General features: G+C 37.8%; 2 protein-coding genes across 4 annotated transcripts in view; one reads left to right on the top strand and one right to left on the bottom strand.

Annotated features, from left to right (window-relative positions):
* Positions 1-3737: 3737 nt before the first annotated feature.
* LRRC72 (leucine rich repeat containing 72) lies at positions 3738-23067 on the bottom strand. Of its 3 annotated transcripts, none has more exons than XM_052800970.1 (9): positions 22924-23067; positions 21081-21154; positions 17582-17651; positions 14594-14675; positions 13049-13162; positions 9240-9329; positions 7058-7219; positions 5772-5799; positions 3738-4198 (listed from the first exon to the last, which is right to left on the bottom strand). In XM_052800970.1, the coding sequence occupies exons 1-9, from the start codon at positions 22951-22953 to the stop codon at positions 4033-4035; spliced, it is 816 nt and encodes a 271-aa protein (XP_052656930.1). In that variant the 5' UTR covers positions 22954-23067; the 3' UTR covers positions 3738-4032. The 3 variants fall into 3 exon arrangements, with proteins under 3 accessions (XP_052656930.1, XP_052656919.1, XP_052656939.1); XM_052800959.1 differs by having other exon boundaries at positions 7058-7222; XM_052800979.1 differs by lacking the exon at positions 13049-13162 and having other exon boundaries at positions 7058-7222.
* The window catches only part of SOSTDC1 (sclerostin domain containing 1), a 36276-nt gene continuing 35254 nt past the window's right edge, over positions 22071-23092 (top strand). Inside the window, exon 1 of the mRNA XM_052801003.1 lies at positions 22071-22683. The gene's annotated coding sequence lies outside the window, so the exon portion shown is untranslated. The remainder of the gene's footprint in view (positions 22684-23092) is intronic.

The following is a 23092-nucleotide window of genomic DNA, read 5'->3' on the forward strand; positions in this document are numbered from 1 at the left end:
GGGAGCTGTGTGGCAATTCTGTTTACTGCATCTGTAACGTCTGTTGGGACATAGGGTGACATTCTCATTGGACATGCATGTGCCTCCTGTAGCTCGGGTGTACGAGTTTAATTTCATGACAGTTGCCAGGCAAGAGACATATGCCTGGAACTTAGATATGCTGAGTCACCATCCTCTCATGGATCTGGGAATGCAGAAGTGCTGCTGGTTCCCTATTCTACATGTAGCATTTGGGGCTCACAGGGACATGTTGCTCTTTAAGGTTTCTCTGAAAATGCAAACCATTTAGGACAAATGATTCAGGATTTCAGAAGTACAGTAAAATCCACAGCACAAATCCTGCTTTCATTCTGCCAGCCAACGCTTTTCCTCTATAAAGAAGAAAAGTGCAAGCAATAGGAGAAGGTGTGAACATTGGAAATACGTGTGAAGTGTGCGATTGTTGATGCAGATTATAGAGTTGCAGTTGTTCTCATTCTAACTTGAAAAGGCTTCAAAGTCATTATGAGCAGAGGCTGCCACATGCCCCTCTCTTGCAGCGAGTCTCAGAGGAGAGCAACTGCAATCCAAGTTAGGGTCCTGGTGCGCACTGACGCTCCAGAGCTACCTCCGCCTTCCTCAGCTTGAGCTGGTGACAGCTCTTCTGTTGGAAGATCATGGTTGATAGGTCCTGCATAGACTTGGGGTAATGACTAGCTCTTGCATAATCATGAATTGGAGAAAACATCTTGTGATGTGTTACTTCTAAGGAACTTAAAGTAGAATGAAAATTCATATGCAGTTTACTGATTCCTTAAGCAAGGTTTTAAGTGAGAAGACAGCTGTGGAGTGCAAAGCCAACAGACACACTCTCACTCCTTCAGGGGTGCGTGGTTCAAAAGATTTTTCTCCCCACCACTAGGAAAAATGGAATTCTCACTTCTCTAGCTGTTTGCTAGATATAAGAACATAGTGGCTGTGAATCTGTCTAGCTGGCTTCATCACAGTTCTTGCTCCCTAGTTTACTTTTAGGCTGTGATTTTTAATATTGACTATCTCTTCACCCTGGGAAATCTTACTGAATTAAGAATATACAAAAGCTTCTGAAACTATCTGAGCGTATCTTCTAGTGAACTAAATGTTGCATGTTCAAATCACTTAAGATTTTTGATGGAGGCAGATTTTTAAGGTTTTTTTCTTCATTTAACTAAAGGGAATTCTCAGCAAAATTTGAAATTACCTTTGTAATTTGAGTATTTCTTTGCATATAAATAGCTAACATTCCTTTTTCACTAATGGCTCTAAAACAGACTCAAACCTTTTGACAAAGCTCAAATGGATGAATATATGGAAAGCATTGCCTTTAAGTAAGGTGGACATGTTGGCAGTTGGTGATTCTACTGACTTGTGGCTTGTTGGACAGCATCCAACATTTACAAACTACAAATGTGAACAGGTAGCAAACATTATAATAAAGAGCTTCTGGATGCCATGGTAGGGTTTTTTTGTTTAATCTATGTATTCCTGGGACACTTGTGTGCAACAGTGAGAGGGCCAAAAAATGTAAGAGGTTTTGATGGACTTGTCACCATCAAAGATTATGTATGTACAAATTAACTCATTGTCTTGTCTGACCCCATCTATATGCTCAAAAAGATTAGAAGAAGTCATATTAAAATCCTTTAACAGTTACTCCTGTAAAATGTGTATTTTCTTTTCAAAATCTATATTCTTTGGGGAAAATGTTAAAGTAGTTGTTAAAAAAGATTCTGTAATAAAATTCTTCATGTCGAAACACTGCATTGCAGCATTCTCTGAGCAGAAAACTGAAACAACTCTTCACTTTAATTTTTTTTCAATCAAAAGAAGACAGGGGCAGAAAATATTCCAGGCCAGACACACTGTGCCTCTAATTTGATCCAAAAATTTGAAATCAATGAAATTTACTCTGAAATGACATTGCTTACTACCTTAGTCTAGCTCCAAGTTCCAAGTGAGATACAGTCTGCTTTCAGAGAAAAATCTCTTAAATTCAGCCTTTTCCCTGTCTGTTATGACACGTAAAATTTACAGATGCTGGGATTGTGAAATTGTTGCTATGAAGTGATTACATCATAGACTACGTCCATGAGCATACTTACTAAATCCTAATGGACAGTTACTTAGAGAGGACCTCTTTAAGAAAACATGTTAGCCGAAGCTTAGTTTGGTCTAGCTTCTCTATAGACTGATTCAATTTGAGAAATTAAACATTCTTGAAACCTAATCGAAACCAAGGTGTTGATCTTCCTTTTAAACTACAAAGACGAGGCTAATTCAAGGGCATTTACAAAATGCACGGAACTTTAAGCAAGAAAAATAGGGAAGTTGAAATCAAAAAGGAAGGAATCTAACATCAAAACATCAAAAAGGTGAAAGGAATTATAAGATTTAACAAAGATAAAGTCCTGTATCTGGGATGGAGTAATCCCAAGCAGCAGTACAAACTGGGATCTGTCTGGGTCTGCTGAAAAGGACCTGGGGGTCCTGGTGGGCAGGAAGCTCACCTGGAGCCAGCAGTATGCCCTGGCAGCACCGAAGGTAAATGGTGCCACGCATTGGTGAAGACAAAAGTATAGTACAGCCAGCAGATCAAAGGTGTAATTATGCCACTTGACTTGGCAGTTGCTAAGCCTCATCTGGAATACTGTGTCCAGTTTTGGTCAACTCAGTTCAAGAGAGACATTAAAAAACTGGAGAGGTCCAGTGAGGGTGCCACCGTGATGATCAGAGGGTTGGAGGAATTTGGTTTGTTCAGCCCAGAGAAAAGAAGACTCGGGGAGATCCAATCACCATCTTACAATACCTAGAGGTAGTTATAGAGAAGAAGAGGGATGCGCCGTGATGGGACAATAGACAACAGGCCCAAGTTGTTGCAGGTGAAATTCCATCTGCCTGTAAGAAAAATGCTCTGGAGTGCAATTAAACACTGAAAGAGATTGCCAAGTGGTGGTACCTCCCTCATGGGAAATACTTGACTCACCTTGACAGGGCACTGGATAACCTGATCTCAGACCTGCTTTCAACTGGAAGGCTGGACTAGATAAGCTCCAGACATCTCTGCCAACCTAGATGGTCCTGTGACTCTGTGCTTAGGAGAGAAAGAAGGAACTCAGAAGGCAAGCCACAGGCTGAAGAAGGGCTTTGATACATCAGATAGCATTGACTTTAAGCCTTTGGCAGAACGGAGGGAGAAAGATGTGAAGAAATGTATTATTTTCCATCTATATGCACACCTCCCACTAGCTTCCTTAGTGGTAACACGCTTTAGAAGCTGAAAGTGTCAGGTGTAGTGCTACAGCATTGTGTGACCCATGTGGTTATAAAAGACAGTGTGTTAAAACCAGTCAGCAGTCTTGGGGCAGTGCATTGTGTATGTCTCTCCAAAAGGACCAGTAAGCAGAGGCTTGCATCCTGGGAGAACATTAGCAGCCACAGACAAGAGCTAGATATCAGCATGCTTGAGAGCTCTTGGTTCCACTGTATTGAGACCAAATGCGTATCCTCATAAAACTAAGAGTTTTCAGTGCATTCATGCAGCACACAAATTAGCAAACTGAAACTTTAATCCCTCTCAGAAATGAAAAAAGCTTAATGGTTGCTTTCTCCTATCTTTATTTTGATGGAGGAAGACAAATTACTGGTAATGAACACGGTAAGTCTAATTCCCCAGTAGAAACTATAAAGAATGAAATTCTTTTTCCTTAGTTTCTTAAAACTTAACTTGCAGTTTAGCTTTAATAAATTCTGATAAGAAAAGTATGGTAAGAATTGCTTTTCAAGCAACTTATATTGTAACATTGCCACTATATACCATTTGTTTTCTTAATTTCTTCACTCTCCATATTACACATCTGATGATAAAAGGGATGGTACACTAATACATTTTTGCTGGAAGTTCATTTAATTGGATGCATGTTTTAGTGTACTTGTTTTATAGAGGTATTAACTTACTTAAGGGGCTTATCTCCACACTAGAGAGAGGAATAACTTTTTTCTTAAGGAAGAAAGCACTCATCTAAATTGGACTGTCAGCTTCTCATGGGCTGCTTCTGCTTTGTTTTCAAGCCGTCTTTCTTGACAGGTGGCTACTTTGTTCCAGTCAACAGAAGAAAATTCCATTAGAGATCTTGTCATTGCCCGTAGTAAAACGGCATCTTCGGGGTTCTCAAATGGTACTCTGCAAAAAGAACAAAGCAAATGCGCATTATCTGAATGTTTCCAAACTACTTTGGAGCTAATTTACTACACACACTCTGTAGAAAGTGAAGTTAGAAGTCATGATGACACTAGCAGTGAGGATTTGAAAATTTAAAATTTTCAGGTGGTTTCCTTTTTTTACCATATTTAAGCAAGGTAAACAAAATGAGAAAAGGTCAGAATCACAGGATTCTAAGAAAAAAATCATGCTATAAATTATTTAAAATACATTTATAGTAGACTTAAAGATGTTCTTTTGTTCTCACTGCTTTTTTTTCCACAAAAATTATAATTGTTGTACACTTTTAATGCTCTGACTCAGTGGAAATCATAAAACTAATTTTATGATTTCATAGTGATATGATACCCATTAATTCAAATGCATATTTATTTCACTGTGGATCTTTTAACTAACCACCATGCAAATATCACTTCTCCAAGCTCTGAATCTAGAACACTCTGAGCTTGTGTTGTTCATGTATCCTGCCACAGCTGCAGTCTGGGAAAGAAAAGTGGCAGACACACAACTTCAATGCAGAATTGACAAGGACTGCATTTTAGACCAAAACTTTTTAACTCAGATGATAAATACAATATTAAAACCTGATCTTAGAAGAACTTATTTCTTAAAGATGTACCTGCAGTAACACACACCTAATGCAAACCATGGGACTATCTCCGCCAAGTGTAACACACTGTCATGAAAAGGTACAAAGCCTAAGCATCTACATAAATAAGATGGAGAGGAAGCTGTACATCCATTCTACCAATAAAGACAGCTAACTCCACTGAAAGCAGGTAAGAATTTTTAAACAGAAATTAACTTAAAGAGCTGTACTCAAAGTGAGCAGCTAAATAAAATCAAATTGCTAAAGGATATCATCATACGTAGGCTTTTATTATTTCCTTTAATAAATTTTTCAAATATTTTTGTGTGTAAAGCTAGAAAGTAAAAACAAGGCTGATATCTGAAGTTTGTAAATTTACTCTTATAAAGATAGCATCTAAAATGTCATCACATTGAAATGCAACCTTTATACTGCCTCAATCCACACACAGAGATAGGAGAGATGTTTTACATTTATTTCTATGATTTTGAAACCAAACAGAATAAAAGTAACTTCAAGTACGGACTAAAAAAGTTTCATTCTACAAGTCATAATATTTTCCAGAGAATATGTATTTTTGAACAGCCAGTCAGGAGAAAGTTTTCTGGGCCATAATACAGAACAGCTATTCTGATGCTCTAAGACTTAAAGCATGCTTTTTTCTAGTGATCAGTATTGGATCTTATAAATAAATAACATTTTTATATACCCATTTCCAAATGTGGACTATCTTTCATTATTAAATTTCAGACAGCAGCAGGTAGGGTGTCTCATCAGAATAGTATAGAGTTGTAACTATGTTAAACACAAAGACCAGAAATTTTTTCAAAAGCTCACTTTTACTGGACTTTTTTTCTGGTTAGGGTATTTTTTAGGCACGAGAAGAGGAAATTAAGTAAATGCTTCAGAGATGCAAAAGAAAACTAATTTCAAAAAATTACTTACTTATTTGTGTGATTTCCAAATTCACAACCTATAACAAAAAGTTCAAATTAAGACATTAATGGCTGTACAGCATTTTGACTAGCTGAGGATTACCATCCTGATCCTAAATTACTTGTTCAAATGAACTGAAAACTAGCAGAAGACTTGAAATGTTCAAGATCATCTTTTATTAAATTACTGTGAAAACAAGTACCTGTTGGGGGTTTTTCTTAAGTTTATGTAGTTCTTGTATTTCTTATATTTTATTTCCTGTAGACATACATTTCCATGCAGGTTTTTTTTTTCTTTCACAGAAAAATGATGCCACTGTCTATATATGTGAATGATTGCATGGTAGTGATAAAGACAATTATATGCCTACCTTGATAATTATCAGCAAAACAAATAAATCATTAAATATGATTAACTATCCTTTTTTTCCCAGCCTTTTCAAAATTATTGTTAAATACACTGCTCTCAGGTTTACTGTTGTGATATATATATTAAAAAAAAATTGCAGGTATTTTATTACTGTTCCAAACTTCATCTACACTACTGTTTAACATGCTACCATTTCAGTCATCTATGCACAATATTGTTTTTCTTATCTTTAAAACATCAAAAAAGCAGATGAGATTGTGTGGGATTTCAAGGCTTGTTCTGGATTGTCATACGGTACAAGTCACAAGGTTCCAGGTGGTATTCACCTGCTTTCTTGTGCCAGACTCATGCTGTCTTCCAGATCTGAAAGTTTTAAGAACTCTAAAAATTATTTATATGCTATTATAAGACATCATAAAAATATTCTCAGCTTGGAAAGCATAAAAAGGAATCTGCTTACAAAACTAGGCAACATAACATAAAATGTAAAACAGCATTTGGAAGAAAACTTTCTTCAAGAGATTATTTTGTAAAAGCACTAGAGGGCATCAAAACTCTATGATGCTGATCACTGTCTGAGGCTAGAACTGTACTGAGATGTTTTTAATTAAATAAAAGTAAAACTAAACACTCACAAGACACATACTGAAAAAAAATGAAATTTTGTTTGTTCAGCTATCTTTAAAGAGAATTCTGTAACTACAGGGAGTAACTAGAACTTATTTGCCACAATACTCCTAGTAGAAGTATTAATTTGTTGCCTGCTGCTGCTACTACTACTCACTTCATGAAGCAATTTGGTTGAGTTCCTGATGCATTTATACTTTATTACTAAAATCGGTAACTTTTTATCAGGTGAATGAAAAGAACTTCTTTAATTCAAATCACCTAAAAATGTACGCTTTTCCGTACATTATTATAAATACCTGAGGGCATCATCAGTCTTCTGGCTGGTTGACTGCACCTGCTAGATCCCACTGTAGCTCCCAGGGGTGTATTTACTCTCCTTCCAAAAGCTATTGACTGCACGGCACAAGACCTTTCACGGTTATAAAGATGAAGCGCTGACTCCCTTTCTCTTTGTGTGACTGCTGTTAAAAGGGATATAAACATTTTAATTTTTCTATCAACTGAAAATGCTGGTATTATCTATCCGCATGCAGAAGGTGATTCACTTTTTTTGTGCAGAGTTTTGTAACAACAGCGGTGTAAATCTGCATAATTTCACAACAATTAAAAATGGGAACATGGAGTGATACTTCCAAAGGCTTTAGGTGAAGCCCTGTCCAATAAAATAAAGGTTTTTTTCTCTTGAGTGCAGTAGGATCAGAAGTTTTAAACCAAGAAACTAGAAAGCAAGACTTTTCATGCCATTTAAGTGAGATCTACTGCAGAAGTCAGTAAAGATTGGCAAGTTCCTTTTATGAATAGCAAAACCAAGTCCTGGTTCAAGGCCAGTTCAATTCCCATTGCTCAATTACAGAGAAAACTGTAGGGGTGCTCTCAAATCAAAAGAAAAGCTTCAAATTTTCCTGTTTTGCACTTTAATTAAAAAATAAGTTTTAAACAAAGAGTTTGAGACTGTTAAGTCAAATAGGGGATGTTAACTTCAATTATACGAACTGCATGCTAATCTAGTACTTCAGCTATGGAACAGAAGTGAGCTAAAGGTTTAGCACAAATAACACTGGCAGAAGCATTTTGAATTCAGGAAGTTTTTAAGTCATGGTGTCTAGAGGAACAATTAGGAAGGAACTGCAGTAGCCATGCCTGGAGGTAACAGAAGTGTGAGCACATGTCTTGTGTAAAGGAGACAGCCAGGACTATGCTGTGGTAATGTTCCACAGATGGTGAAGAAGCTTTGTAATGTTAGAGAAACAGTTCACTAAAGAGAAAGTCCAGGGTACAGCTTGATACAAATTAGGGCCTAAAGTCTTAATCCAGGACTGATTACAGTATAACTGTATTTAGGAGATTAAGTCCAGGAACTTTTACGGAAGTGTTTCTAAAGCTGTAAGTGCAACATGTATTTTCCAGCACATTAAGCTTCAGTCATTGCTTCTTAGTCAAAAATGATCATTAATAAAACAGTCTGACAGATGTGCTAAGCACAGGTGTAACACAAGACGAAATATTCAAGAGACTGGAGGTACCAGTGCAAAATGAATGTGTAAGCAAATGGCCATGTGGTCGGATCCAGCAGCTCCTCACCAACCCCTGACACATGCTGTGGCCCAACCACCAGCCTTCCTTCATGACAGAGCTACACAGTCTGCCAGCCCCTGCAGATGTCCTGTGGCTGCCTTGCTCAAGTCCTGCATCCTGATTCTCCTAGAGACTGGGACCAGGTTTTCAAGGTGACATTGTTTCTTCCTTACTACTTTCTTGTAAGGTAGAGCTGGGGTAGGAATCAATGCCTTTCTCAGTGCTCTCCAGTAATTTTCAGTCCTCCTGCTAATCACATAGCTCTCCAAACACTAGAGACAAAAATCACCAAAGTTGATTTTCTGAGTCCACTGTGGCATGTTTATGGATTGACTGATTTATTATCTGGCTAATCTTAAGACAATTTTTTTTTTTTTCTGTAGAATTTACAGTAGACAAGCTGTGGAAGCTGTCTTGAGGATTTATGAAGATTTATATTTGAAAGCTTGGTCAGCATGTACCTCATCAAGAGGTATATGCATATACATATTTAAACTGTACAGAAACATGTATATAGCTGAGGATATTATCCATATCTAAGTAAACACGCTCACCCATGTGAATATACCAGTTTGAATGTACAAATGTAGGCATATGTTTCTAAGCACAGGCTTTTATCTGTCTTTTACCCAAAAATATATAGACCAAGATACAAGATAAACATACACAATTTAAAAAGAAAAAGAAATCAAAAGCATTTGGCAAAAAGTTAACTGTTTATGCCATGCAAACTCTATTTGCTTGACAAATCTTGCAAAAAACAGGTATCTGTTCATTAGATCTTTTGCTATATCAACAAATGCATATAAAAGAACAGGCAAGATTAATTCAACTATTTTTCCAAACTGATTAAAATCAAAAGCAACTGTCAATGCTTTCTGAGAAGAGGAACAAAATCCTTACACTTCCTGTCAAGGAGCTGTACTGAAGGAAGGAAGTATATCACATAAAGCCGGTAGTCTGGGTCTTGTGCCAGAGGGTTATGGAATAGGTCTGCAAAATGTATACAGAAAAAACAAACAACATCACAAAAAACCAAACCCAGCAAAAGAAAAACAACTAACTTAGCAAGGCAGGAAAATTAAAGATCAATAGCAGCCAAAGATTTTGTACAAAATATTATCAAATTCAAATTGTTCTTCTGCTGGGTAAACAAAGCATAGTCTCCTTACACATGCAAAATTACTCAACTAAACACGGACTGCAAGAATTGGCTTACTGCAGGGTATGCAAAATACCACAGGCAAGAACTGAGTAAAGGTTCCATCATGCACTCCAAACCTTTGAAGATTTTTTTCTATTTTTTATGATATACAGACAAAACCACTAAGTGTTTGCCATTGATATTTTTATGTATTGTTAGGTGAAACCTACTTTAAAAAACAGTAGTCTTTTAGGTGTGACAGCTTAAAGGTAAGACACAAAATTTGTAGGGGGAGAGAGTTATTAAAATCAGATGAGCTTCAGGACACCTAAGGCTTTATCATAGCTGATATAAAGATTTTATCCCATAGACACAATATAAAATGTAAATACCCAGTCTTCTGATGAGTTTGAAAACTCAAGAAACTTAGAGTGAAATGTTTAAAAGGGCCTAAGTTCCTGAGAACTAAGGTCCAAAAGCCCATTAGCAACTTGACTAAAATACTTGCGTTCAGGTTCACATTACCTGAATAACCAAACCTTTGCAACACAGACAGGTATCAGTCCTGTGCTGCTGCTTTGCCAGATGTGGAACATTTGCCTAGCCAGAGCAGTTTGTTTCATGAGAGTGATATCTAAGGTTGATTAAAATAGAAACTGGCTCATTCCCAAATCAGCTAACAAACAAACAAACAAGTGTTATTGGGTGGGGGTTTTTTTCTAAATGAAAAACATAATAATGCTATTTTTATCCTTATACAAATGCTGTTCTTCAGAGACAGTAAAAATAATCAGGAGGCTGCTACCTTGAGATCAGAGTAGAGAAAAAAAAAAATCTTAATAATTTTGACAACTTCTACCAAGGTCTACACTGGTCTGTTTTTCTCTTTTTGAAGAAAGGCTGTGGCTAATATTCACTCGAGTAAAAAGCCTGTTATATGTAATTTTAGCAGTTAGGGAGGGAAAGATGGTATTACAGAAGCAAGTAAGAGATACTAGAAGAAGAAAAAAGTCTGGAAATATTCCACACAGATTTGTAAACTACAAGATGCCATTTCATGTTCTTCAGGATAAGTATGACAGCCAAAGGGCTCACTGCTTGATGCAATTTAGCAGTTATTTTGAGGGTGCAGTAAGGCTAGAATGGGCATTTGGTATCTCTTACACAGAAAACACTTGTTCATGTATACAGAGGAGAACTTAAAATATTTTAATTCTTTAACAAATTTTAAAAAATCACTGTACTTCGAAGTAGCTAACAGACCCACAAGGTGGCAGCAAAAGAAAGTTCCATTTTACCAAAGTAGTATATAGCTATTTTTTCTAGAAAGTGCTCATCAGAAAGAATATTAGGTATATATCTGGTAAGTCTGTTCTTGAGTCAAGCAAATATGTGATAGCGTTCCAGAGAGAAAAAATGTTTCAGAAAGATCTCTAAAAGCAGGTATGTTTAGTAGTGGAATGGAATGAAGATTCAAGAGAGATTTTTCCAAGGCACAAACCCGGGTTGATACTAAGTATTTCTGAATCTGGATGCTACTTGGAGCACATCCCTCCTCATCAACACTGATGTGTAGGTTTGTTTTAGAGTATATGAATTTTTCTACTGCTCATTCTTACAATAAATCCAACCATTGTATGGATCAAGATGGTCTTATTTTACAAAACATCTAGGATCAATTCTTGGCTCTGCTATCTACTTTCTTGTCAAGGTCATGCAATTTCTACAAATTAGGGATAATGCTTTCTTCCTCCACAGTTTTGTCTGTTTTCTCTATTTGGAATGTAGGAAAACAGTGTGTCTATCCCACATGGGGCAGAAAGGAACTACTGCAGTAGAAACATAGTGAAGAACAAAAAGAGTTTTCTGAGGTCTAGCAGCAAGACGTTATCAGCTGCAGATAATAAATCAGTTGAGGCCATTTACAGAGTACATAACAAAAATTTTGGATTCCAAAAGGGAGATGTGAGCACAAGGTGAGCCCATAAAGAAACCCTCCATATCTCTCAAAAGGCTGCACTCGTGAGCAACCCATACAGTAAATCTTCAGAAGCTGCGCATTTTGTTAAACCAATAAAGTCCTGTTAATTTGAGAACTCATTATTATGAAATCTCTTTGAAACAAACACATTGACAATTTTTTCATGACTGCAAAGGTCGAAAAGGAATAACTGTAAAGGTAAGGTTATTAAGGTTATTAAGTTTCTTCCACTGATTAGCGTTTACTTTCATATCTTTGAACTAAAGAACAATTTTTTTATCAGGGTAGGTTGGTATATTCTATACATTGTTTGATACTTCTCTTAAACACTTGCTCTTCTACGGTGGTGGCCAGTCCAATATGTGCCCAATTTTCACTATGTCATTGTGACAGCCATTCATAATAACTCGGCAGCGCTTTAAGTATCTGCTCTTTATTTCCCACAGACTGTTGCAACAAGTACAACAAAATCCCTGCGTGTGTTGAAGCTCCTTATTAATTTGTAGGGCTGTAACACTAAATTCAGGTGATTGGACCATTCATATATAGGATGTCTATCCAGACTTTGCCTAATCACTTCAAACAACTGCTTTCTTAAATGGACTATTTTTTCAATCTTGCATATAATGAAAAAAATTACAATAATTTGGCTGGGATGTTGTCTTCCTAAACACTTGATTTGGTTTTTAATTCTGGCACAGTGTCAAGTTCAATTAAAAGTGTACTTTTCAAGCCATATTTTCTTTTCCCGCAATCAGACATTCAGTTTTCTGAATGCATAAGGAGGTATGGTTTGATGATATTCACCTCCATTAACTGTGTCACTAAGACGCAAAACTTGTTTCCTGTTTTCTCAAAGTACTGAGCGTTTGGCAGGACCTATGATGACATTCCTTTAGGAACCAAGGAAAAAGACTGCTTGCTTTTTTACTTTCAATAGGTTAATAGCATATAATCCTACCTTCCCTGGAGGCTACTTCCTACATTGTAACTTAGTGGTGCCAACACTGTCTTGTATAACTTAATTTGAAATTTCAGAGCCTATGCTACTTTCATTTCCAGCCAGTATATCAAAAACTACTCTACACTTAATATCTAAAGTATATTTATTCTTAGACTCCAGAAATTCAGTCTGCCAAAAAGATGCAGAAAGGAAGTTCTATGAGCAACAGAATTCACAAGGCAGGAATTTGGGTTCTATAACTTATCACTCACACTCTCAACAGCAGAACACCCATTTCTCCGCTCCCTTCATCTCTATGATGTCATTGTACTCCCATGTTCCCTTACAAAAAGGCAGCAGTAAACTGCTTTGACTGCCTCCAAGCTACTCATCCAGGAGACTAGCTAGCCAGCAGCCAAAAAGAGTTAACTTCTGAACTCATTTGGCAGTTTTTTCTTAGTTGAGGTACTCTCTGTGGAATTTTCATGTCTTAGAGATCTCTTTCTTCTGTCAAATTTGGTTGAAATTGACAATTAGCTTCAAAAGCTATTGGCAAATGATGTGGAAACAGACAAGAAACATCCTGATAAGAAACACTGAAGAACTACTGCTCACTGTTCTGCAAAATAAAAAAAAGGTATTACTTAGGGTCTGCAAGCTTATAATTCCTTTCAATTCCTTCACTGTTTTGCCAAGTTTTTTTAACTGGTTGTTGTGAAGCAACAGAATCTGTAATGCACATAGGTGTTTCAGAGCACCTGAAATAAAATGAAAAAGAATTAATTATTCTCACCATACCTGGCTGCCTTTATTAAATAATTATTTTGTTATGCTGCACACTGAATTTGATACTCTAGTTATCCATCTATGCCTGCCTTTTGGTATCGCCTTGCATGAAATTAGTAAAAAAAAAATTATCTGAGATTTCAGTATCACTTTCATCTTTCTAGTCACTCCTTTGAACATATGCCTAACTTTTTTCATTCCAGTTCCTTCCATTTGTCCCCATTGTCCTTGCCTCAACAAATCATCAACTGCATCCTCCCTTCTTCCTCCCTTCCTTCCTCCTATACCCCAGTAATCTTTGATTAATTCATCTTCACTTCCTTTTACCCTGACCTAATATTACCTTTGCCTCACAAACAATAAATAGTGAATTCCTCAGAAAATAGTTCAATTTCAAATAACTATTAATGTATGAAAATGTTATTAGAAAATATTGTTGTGGCTGACCCAGACTATGTGTTCCCATCCTCACACGACATCAGGCTTAGACATTTCATTTTCCAAATTCTATACAATATTTCTCATCCACATTTCTCTACCAATGATACTTGCCCTTCTGTTTCCCCATATTTTGTTATCTTCTGTATTGTCTCTTGTGCTCATTTTCTTTCTTTCAAACATTCATTTTTCTCAAAATCTCACAGAAACTAATCAAGATCATTTCTCATCCCCACATTTTATAGGGATAGAGAAAAGTAAAATATTAACATTTAAAATGCCTAAAATATACACAAATTTATTATGCTTTGGCCTCTTCATTCACAAATTCACTAGTTTGTACAGCCACTTTAATCTACAAGAGCAAGCAAAACTGAAATAGAAGTGTAAGACAGATGCAATTTTACAATAAAACAGTTTTGCAGTAACTTTGCAAAATACTTCTGATTATAAATGTAACTATTTCATGAAGAAACTGCAGAACCTTAGTGACTACCTTACAAGCAGGATAACATTAATTTATTACCTTTTTATTTTCATGTTACGTCTGTCAGCATTGCTATCAGTTTTTCATCATATAAACATAAATGGCTCTCAAAAGGTATTTCTGTCTGCTTACAGAGTACCTGGCCAGCAAGAGGACTACAAATCATCACGTAAAAAGAGCTTTGCATGTTCATTTTCAATACAAAATATGGTCATGTAAGTTCAAAAATATTTTACAATTGCCTGACATTAAAGTGAATGACATTTCATCCCTTAGACCAGGATAAACATATCACCTTATTGCCACTCTAGTATGCTGGAACAATTAAATCTCTAATAATTAACATGTATTGTTATGCACACATAGGAGCTTTTAACCATGTTGCTTGCTGTTGTCCACTTTTGTAAATTTGAATGCCAATACACAGAAAAGCAAGTATAGGCCTCTGCTCAACAGTATAAAAAGGGAAGACTGGTACCTGATATATCTGTCAGTTCATTATTGTTGAGATAGAGTTCAGTCAAGCAATAGTTTTTGATCAAGAAAGTTAAATCTTGGATCTGAAATTAGAGTTAGGAAAACTGTTATATGTCAGCCTAAATTTAATTTTGGAGAAGTATAAACATGGCCTCTTGAAAACTGTTTAAATATAGGTAGTTTCTTATATTTCTGTTTAAGACTCTTGGTTTAAGGATTCTCTTGATAGCTGAACTTTCATTAGAAATACTAATTACACATCAAATACAGCCTTACCTAATTTTTTGAACTACAAATTTAATATATATATTTGGAAACAGATTTTATTGAATTACTTCTCTTCACATTTTCTTTTACTTCTATTCACATTTGAAATATTTTTTATTGTGAGAACACCCTTGTAGGATGTAATAATTCTATGTTGATTTAAGAATACTCCTGAAATATATCCTTGGAATAAGCCCCGCATCTAGTTTTAAAATTACTTCTTCATCAGCAGGTCCAAAGAGCACATATTTGTCCTAAACTTCCAAAAATGACATTTACTCAGATATACAGAATCAATTACAATTTAAAAAAACAAAAATGTATGTAGTGGTATATTCCCAATAGTTATCTTCAGTCCCTATGAAATCTCATCCCCTTGCTTGGAGAAGCTCAGTTCTAATATTGTCTTGACTTCAGCGCAAGGTAAAGTATATGCAATGGGATACCAAGCTGACCATTATAACAGTTGAGAACTGGGAGTACTAAAGGTGCCTAAGTATTTATTCTACAGTTCACATGCAAGAACAGCAAACAGAATTTTATTCCTGACACTACTTTGATTTCTGTGATGCAAAGCCATTTGTTAGTGGGGAAATGATTTCAGTCCTTGAATTGTGCCACTGATTTTAAAATAAATGTGCTTGCTCTGTGTATTAACAGTATCTGAAAGTTGGAAGGAGGAGAGTAAGACAGGTTTTTCCATTGCTAAAGTTCTCTGAAATCCTCTGAGAAAAGATACTTCAAAGTTCAAATTAATGCCATTCTCTGAGTCTTGCTTCACCTCAGAAAAACCTGGTTCAGTGAAAACAGCAGTATTCTACAAATAAAAAAATCCTACCCTTCACAGTGATTACTGTATCTTGTATAGTGTAAAGCCCACACATACCTATTGTATATAGTGGTGTTCCTCCTTCCTTGATGAGATTGGGTTTTTTAGGATCATCTGAAATTTACTTTTTTTGGTGATAAAATTATTGTGATGCATTTTTAAGAACAGAAAAAAAAATCTCAGATCTTCTGAGTTCAGAAAAATATGCTCCCCATATTAGAGCATTTAGCTGGGACTTCTCCTAAGAAAAGCCACTGAGTGGCTTCTCCACACAAGTTATACAGAAAATGACATTTCCATACAAATTATATAGAACAACAGAAGAATGCTCTTTGTCACTGCTTAGGTAGGAAAGTGAGATCTGTGCAAAAATCAGATTTATTTATCTTTTATGGTCAGCAAGATCAGTTCTGCTTAGTCATCACGCCATTTCTTCTTATTCTTTAGTGTCCTTTAGAAATACAAGAGAAAGCCTTATTATACCTGTGATTTTAGTTCAACCTTTCAATGTATCCATATTTTTGCTTTTTTTGAAAATAGTTGGATAACCACAGGTCTTTTAGTGAAGTCAACATAAGATGTTATATAATTGATGTTAGCCTGGGGCAGCAGATACACATACACTCCTAAGTGACATGGAATGTAAATTTATTTTTTCTGCTGCTCACAGAGCTACTTATTTACCTGAGCAAACAATTCTGGTGTTTTAAGAATTTGAGCCCATTGTGAAAGTCAGGTAAACTACTGTACAGCAAGATATTTAAAAGCAGGTTAGAAATTTGTGGGTTTTATCACTTTTCTTGCTTTTTAATTACCAGTGGCTAATGGTGAAGGTTTGGATTCAATTCAAACATTTAATAGTGGTTGGCTATGTATTTGGAGATTTCTACATCAGGTAATTCTGCTGTCAAGTAGATGATTTTGTGTAAGATACAATGTGCTTAGATTTGGCTGGAAACTGTAGTGTCCGGAGATTTTGACAGAGCATTGTCTTAAAACCCCTATAGGATATAATAAATACTATAATCTAGATTTGCACAGATGGAGGAAGTAAGGCATGTGGTTCGTGTAATTGATTTAGGACCACACAATGCATTGGAAACAAGAGAAATTAATGTGGCCCAATGCCATACTCTAATCACTCTCCTGGAAATCTCTCTTACATCAAACAAGTGTAGGTGACACAATGGCCTGCATAATGGCAGAAGATACCCCATCAACCCTAGCATTGCAGTGCTACTCCCTGTGCACAGGGAAAAGCACATTTGAAAGAGTTATGTGTCACTCATATTCATGAGGGCAAAAAGGAATCTCACCTCAACCACCAGCCTGCCAGGAAATAAACTATGCATGTCTGCAAGGGCATAAAAAAAGAGCTACGCATTTCCTGCAGTCCACTCCTTTCCTGAAAAACTAGGAAGCCCAGAAGTTGTTCTAAGAATACCTTACAGCCATTATCACCCCTTGGTCTGTTCCAAGAGCTGCCCACTCTGGTGGGCAGGGTATACTTGCTATGAGCTACACTGGAAACTGCTATCCCAGACCTCAGGTATCAGTACGCTATCAGGCAATTTTGCCAGTAACTCAGTTCTAAATACACTCAATCTTTCTTTTTATTGCTAAGGTAGCATCACAAAACCTCAGCTTCTTAAACACACAAAATTTATAAATGTGATGTGAATCTAAAGGAAAATATATCAGTTCATACTCTGTAATGTAAAAAAAATACTGTTTCTTCAAATCTGTCATATTTAAATCAGTTAAATCTGCCTGGAAATTAAAAAGAATTTATTTGCTTGACAATTATATAATACTTTATGTTAGAGAAATTATGAAATAATAGTCAGAGAGTCCAGATGCATTGTTCTGCTCTTTAAAGGAATACCTTATTACCTTATTGTTGTTAATCCACAAATACCTTAACCTATGAAACCGTGAAAGACTTGGGACACTTCTTAGTCCTCTGGTGGAAGAAAAAAAAAAGAGTAACAAATTTCTTAGCATTAATGGAGCTTAATCACTTTATAAACAATTCAATTTTTTATATATAATTTTACACAAGCACTAAAAAGCCACACTTCTGTAGAAACCATAGCAGAGAAAGACATAAAGAACAAGATGGCAGAGACAGTGTAAGCATTTTACACACCTGAAAACATAATAAAGCAGCAGGTGGCAAAGAAATGGGAACAAACTGATACATTAATTTTTTTTTCCATAACAGCATTTATTTTCCCAAGGACTATGAGTCCCATGTACTTTGCAGTTTGTAGAAATCCTACTCAAAACACAGGGGGAGTAGTTTGGCACCCTGGGGACACAAACCTAAAAGGAAAATTGCTTTGAAGGTGCAGTGTGGATTGTTCAGCTACAGTGCCAGAGAAGCCAACAGAAGACAGACACCAAGCACATGAATGTACATTTCCTACTATTTTTCGTATTAGTGCATATTGTGAAATCTTTTGCCCTTTTTTCACCCCTCTTCTCTTGTGTCCTCATATAAACTTAGTATTTACTCATATTCATTAACAGTCTTTTTTAAATCAAACTGCACATCCACTGAGGCTGGAACTATCTCCTATGTGCTGGTAGGGTTTTTTGCTTAATTGTGTATCTAGCACTTTGAGCTTGCTAGTGTACTATAAATAACAAATTATCTAGTAACTAGGGAATATTAGTGAGCTGCCAAGTAATCTTCACTAATTGCTCCTCCTTATTTTTCATTGCTTTAAATAAATGTTCTTGATTTACATTAGAACAATTATAGATGACCTTTAGATGACAAATTTTAATTGACATAAAACTTTCCTTGTGGATTTTAACATGTTGCAAGACTAGGGACCGTGTTTCAGAAAGAACTAACGGGATTGATAAAAATTAACCTCACAGCATCAGTCTAAAATGATCTGCTTGTTTTCCAACTATGAATTTTAGTCTCTAATTTCCCATGGTTCGTTTGGTTTTTTTCAACAAACTCTCCAGATACAGACAAAGGGGGAGTGGACGCCTTTTCTGATCTTGCATTTGAAAAAAAAATCTGTCAAGAGCAAACCCTACAAAGTTGAGGTGCTGTACTTTTATTCTCCTGTATTTCTGAAAATCAGATTATCCCATGCTGCTACTTTGTTAAACTGTTTATTTGGCTTCCTCAAATATGCCATAAAAACAAACTCTGAAGATACGTATTTATGTGTCTATTGTCACAAGTAACAAGAAAATACATTACTGCAAGTAGTAAACACAAGCAGATGTGTGTTGAGAGGACATACAGAGCTCTTACAGAGCTACTATCTAATTCTTCTGTATAGTCCTACCTGTACACCCCTGAACTATTTTTCAGGTAGCAAAGCCAAAATTACCCTCATATTCTTTGTCACTGCTGTTCTATACCTAGTTTACAGGTTTACATTTTAATTGGCTTTACTCCCTCTCTAGAAACAGCCTCATCTTGACTATCTCCAAGCCTTGATCTGTTTTGTTTTTTTGTAGTATTAAGGCATTTAATTTGCCCCGGGTAGAGCTTAATTCCCCTAACATTTTAAAAGAGCCTGTCCCTTTCTATATGCCTTCCAGACTTTGCATGTCTCTTACAAACTGATCCTTTTTGGCCTGCAGCGCTCTTTTCTTACCTACTGCTAAGTTAATCAGGATGACAGCTTTCAGTGTCCAAAAGTACATTTTTTCATGTCCCTTTAATAGTAATGGTTTAAAAATATAAACTCGGTTCCCTCTTATTTGATTGACTTTAATTATTATTTTTTCATTTTCTTATATCAGCCAGCAGAAAATTATGTCAGACCAACAGTTAAGGAGGCATGATCTGATACTGAGATTGGCTGAGGTTCAAGGTTTATATAAATTGGTATAGAATAAAAGGAATTCACTTCTCTCCAATCATCAGAGAAGCCAGCTTGCATCATCTTTCTCAAAATGGTTTCATGGGAAGACAGATCACTTCTATATCTGCCATCTGAACATTTCTTTTTATTCCATACCAAAAAATATTTCAAAGCCAGTGAGAGCACACATTTAAGTATTTAAAATCAGAAAATGTGCCTATTAAGACTGTATACACAGTTTTAATTCTTTTACACATACACATTATAATAATTTTCTTGTATTGTTTAGAAAATATACATGTGCATCTTATAATTTTCTCATTATTTACACTTCTCCCTTAGATTTTATGTATGTTTTCTTCTTTCTAAAATACATATTTTAATAATTTTGACAGTAACTATATGTTTTACATTTTCTTTTCACAAAGCGTCAAATACTTTCTTGATGTAAATCAAGAGATGTGCTAAGGAATTTAAAGATACTAGTGGGTACATTTAAATTTTCAAGACCACTTGATTTCCACTAAAACTAGCTAGACAACACTGAAATGCCTTAACACTTTTTTTTTTTTTTTGCATTCATAGGACCTAGAGACCTTGAAAACCTTGACCCTGAATTATTAAACTACATTAGTTCTTTATATATGGTATCAGCCATACAAAGAGTAGATGCAGTTGTGAGGCTGCAGACAGGTATGCAACACTTGGAATTATGCCCTGGCCAGAAATTCAAAGTATGCTTTCCAAAAACTTTGAAGTATGCCCTGTCACGTATCCATCGTTCTATGGTAGCCTCTCAGCATGTTCATCCTACAACATACACCTCTATCAACCTAGATCACCCACAGGTTCATGAAAGCTTTGCCTTCCTTCACTTAGCATGGTTTATTCTCCTCATCTGCCCTACATCTTAAGCTGTTTCATAAAGCTCTCAGAGGAGATCAGTTCTCTGATCAGTACTGCCAGCCCCAAACAACTGTTCTTGTACTCACTTCATGTTGCCCTGCCCTCCCTTCAATTCTTAATAGTAGAGATGCAGGTAATTTCAAAGGTGCTACCAAGGAGTTTTACTGTTGCAATAACAGATTTCTTCAGGGAGGTCAGAAATTTGGCAGTTCTTAGACTGGGCAGGTCCTGTGTTTTTTCATTTGCCTTCTTGATACTCTTTCCACCCAGCTTTACAAGCCAGTTAGAACAGGTAGAGATCAGCCCATTAAGCCTCACTCCTCTGCTCCCTGTGGTAGAAGTTCATGCACAACACTGGGAACTTACAGACCCTCAAGCAATTCTGGGTTGCTGGAGAAGGATTGTGTATCTAGGGCTGAGGCAGCTAACTACTTCACTGTGAGTATAGCTCTGCTGTGTGTGTTGGTGTATCTTCACCATTTCTTCCTTCACACCATGTATGGACTAGGTATAAATATGATTTGCTGATATTTCACATATAAATGATGCTCAGAGAATATCTGATAGAGAAAGCACTATGAAAGTTTACCATTTACTGTGTGCTCTACTTTTAGTAAAAGCCAAACCACGAAACATATTTTACTTACTGTCCAGCCAGATACAATACTAAGACATCCACATTCCTCTTAAAGCCACAGATCTTCAGCTGTTTTTCTACTGCCTGACAGTATACAGTACATTTGTCAGCATAATATACTGCATAATTACAGATTCATTACAACATATACATATTCAGTGTCTAAATTAATACGCACACCAAAATTAATATATGCATCACAGCACCTCGCAAACTATAACATAGTCTAAGAGAGACAAAGAGATATTAAATTAGCAGTCTCTATTTTACATTGATAAAAATACTCCAACAATTATGTCACACTAATATTCTTTTCTAGTGGAGAGTCATAGCTCATAGACATGAAGTGAAAAAGTATGTTGACTGGAGAATGGGCTTCTCTCTCAGGTCAGCCAACCCAGTACAAGCGATCAACAAGAAAACTGCTTACCTTGCAATACAGCTGCAACTTTATTTTACGCAACTTTACTTCATGCACGTGACAAAACAGTGCAGCCAGAAAACTCTGCTTGTACATTTAATGTTGAAAAATGTAGGCACAATTTTGATTTTCAGAGTATATTACTGATGTGCTATAATTTGTAAAATCGATGAATCCTAGTAACATAAGGATTATGGATCTCAGTTACTAGTGGTTGATAAAAAGTAAAATATCAGAAAAAAAAAGGTTTTACCACATGAGTTATTAAGCCCAACATCACAAAGATCACCGTTGTTTGAAACACAAAATTGATGCCACTTTGCAACTACAAAATGGCTTGGAAGAACCAACAGGCATGCCTAGAGCGGCCTGTTATTGGCTGCACAATCACTCCAGCGCGTTCTGGGTGTATTGAACATACGTAAAATAACTGTAAGCGCACTTGCAAATGTGCCAGACTTGTCTGAACAGAGGAAGCACGGAGCTCGGGGACTTGCAGTGCGCACTAGCCGCTTACTCCACACAGCTGATGTTGGGACAGTGGCCATTTGCCCAGGAACTCGATATGGCCGGCAGCCTGATTGCAGCTGCCAAGTAGGGGAAAAATCTGGGACAAATGGCCGTATTTTTCTTTCTACACAGGCAAAATCTGCAGATGGAACAAGACGTGCTATCCGGAGAAAAGCAGCTGTGCGACAACCCCAAGCGCATTGACGCCTGTGCCTGGGACGGCAGAAGGCGCACGGCTGCCGGGCGTTACCAATGGGGAACGCACACCTACTTCGGAGAACAGAAATCCCCGATACTACGCCAGATACAGTCAAGGAGACCGTGCCCCGAGATTTGCATTCCTCAAACTCCATTATTTGGGATCTCACGCTCTCCCCACGCCAGGAGCCCCCTTCCCAGTCAGTCCCGGCTCTCCACCACAGCACCCCGCGGCCCCGGCAGGGCCCGCAGCTGCTCCGCCAGAGCTCAGGTGCGCGGCTTCTCCCGGCCAAATCCCTCCCAGGCAGGGCAGGCTGTCACGCAGGGCTTGGGGCCGGCTCTCTCGGAGGAGCCGAGCCGCCCGCTGCCGCCCCAGGGTGGACGCGGGGAGGGGGGATGCCGGGGCCGGCCCGCGCTGCCAGGGCGAGCGGGGGAGGTTAGCTCCTTCCGCCGCCGCGGGAGGACCTGAGCACGCCTTCCTTCGGTATGCGGTAGCGAGCTTTCCCCTCTCCTTCGCGCCCGGCAGAGCGAGGGGGCGAGGCCGCCGCCGCCCGCCTGTGGGGCGGGCCGGGGGCGCTGCGGGGGCGGGCGGGGTGCGAGGGGCCGCGCCAGGGGCGGCCGCCTTTCAGAGCGGCGGCGGGCGCCGGGCGGGAGGCGGGAGAGCAGCGCGGGCCCTGGCGGCGCGCCGGGGCGGGGTGTGGGGAGAGGCCGCCGCTCCGCTCACCTGCCCGCCGGCGGTGGCGGCCGCCGCCATTTTAGAGTCCCGTTCCTAGGCGGCCGGGGGGAAGGAGCGCGAGCCGCTAGGGGCAGGCAGGCGGGGGAGGGGGTCGCCCCGCGGGGGTGACAGAGGGTAGCCTGGCGTGGCGGAGACAGCGCTGTCTCGGCGCTCCCTT

Source organism: Harpia harpyja, chromosome 1 (genome assembly GCF_026419915.1).
Source record: "Harpia harpyja isolate bHarHar1 chromosome 1, bHarHar1 primary haplotype, whole genome shotgun sequence".
NCBI classification, from domain to species: Eukaryota; Metazoa; Chordata; class Aves; order Accipitriformes; family Accipitridae; genus Harpia; species Harpia harpyja.

Bases quoted from the DNA above. Each gene is read 5' to 3' on its own strand.
- LRRC72 (XM_052800959.1), bottom strand. From the start codon at position 22,953: ATGGCGGCGGCCGCCACCGCCGGCGGGCAG. The intron at 9,330-13,048 runs GTAATACCTTTT...TACATTTTGCAG, and splicing joins TATAAGCTTGCAGACCCTAA to ACCTATTCCATAACCCTCTG. The intron at 7,223-9,239 runs GTAAGGATTTTG...CCCTTTTAACAG, and splicing joins ACAGCTCCTTGACAGGAAGT to CAGTCACACAAAGAGAAAGG.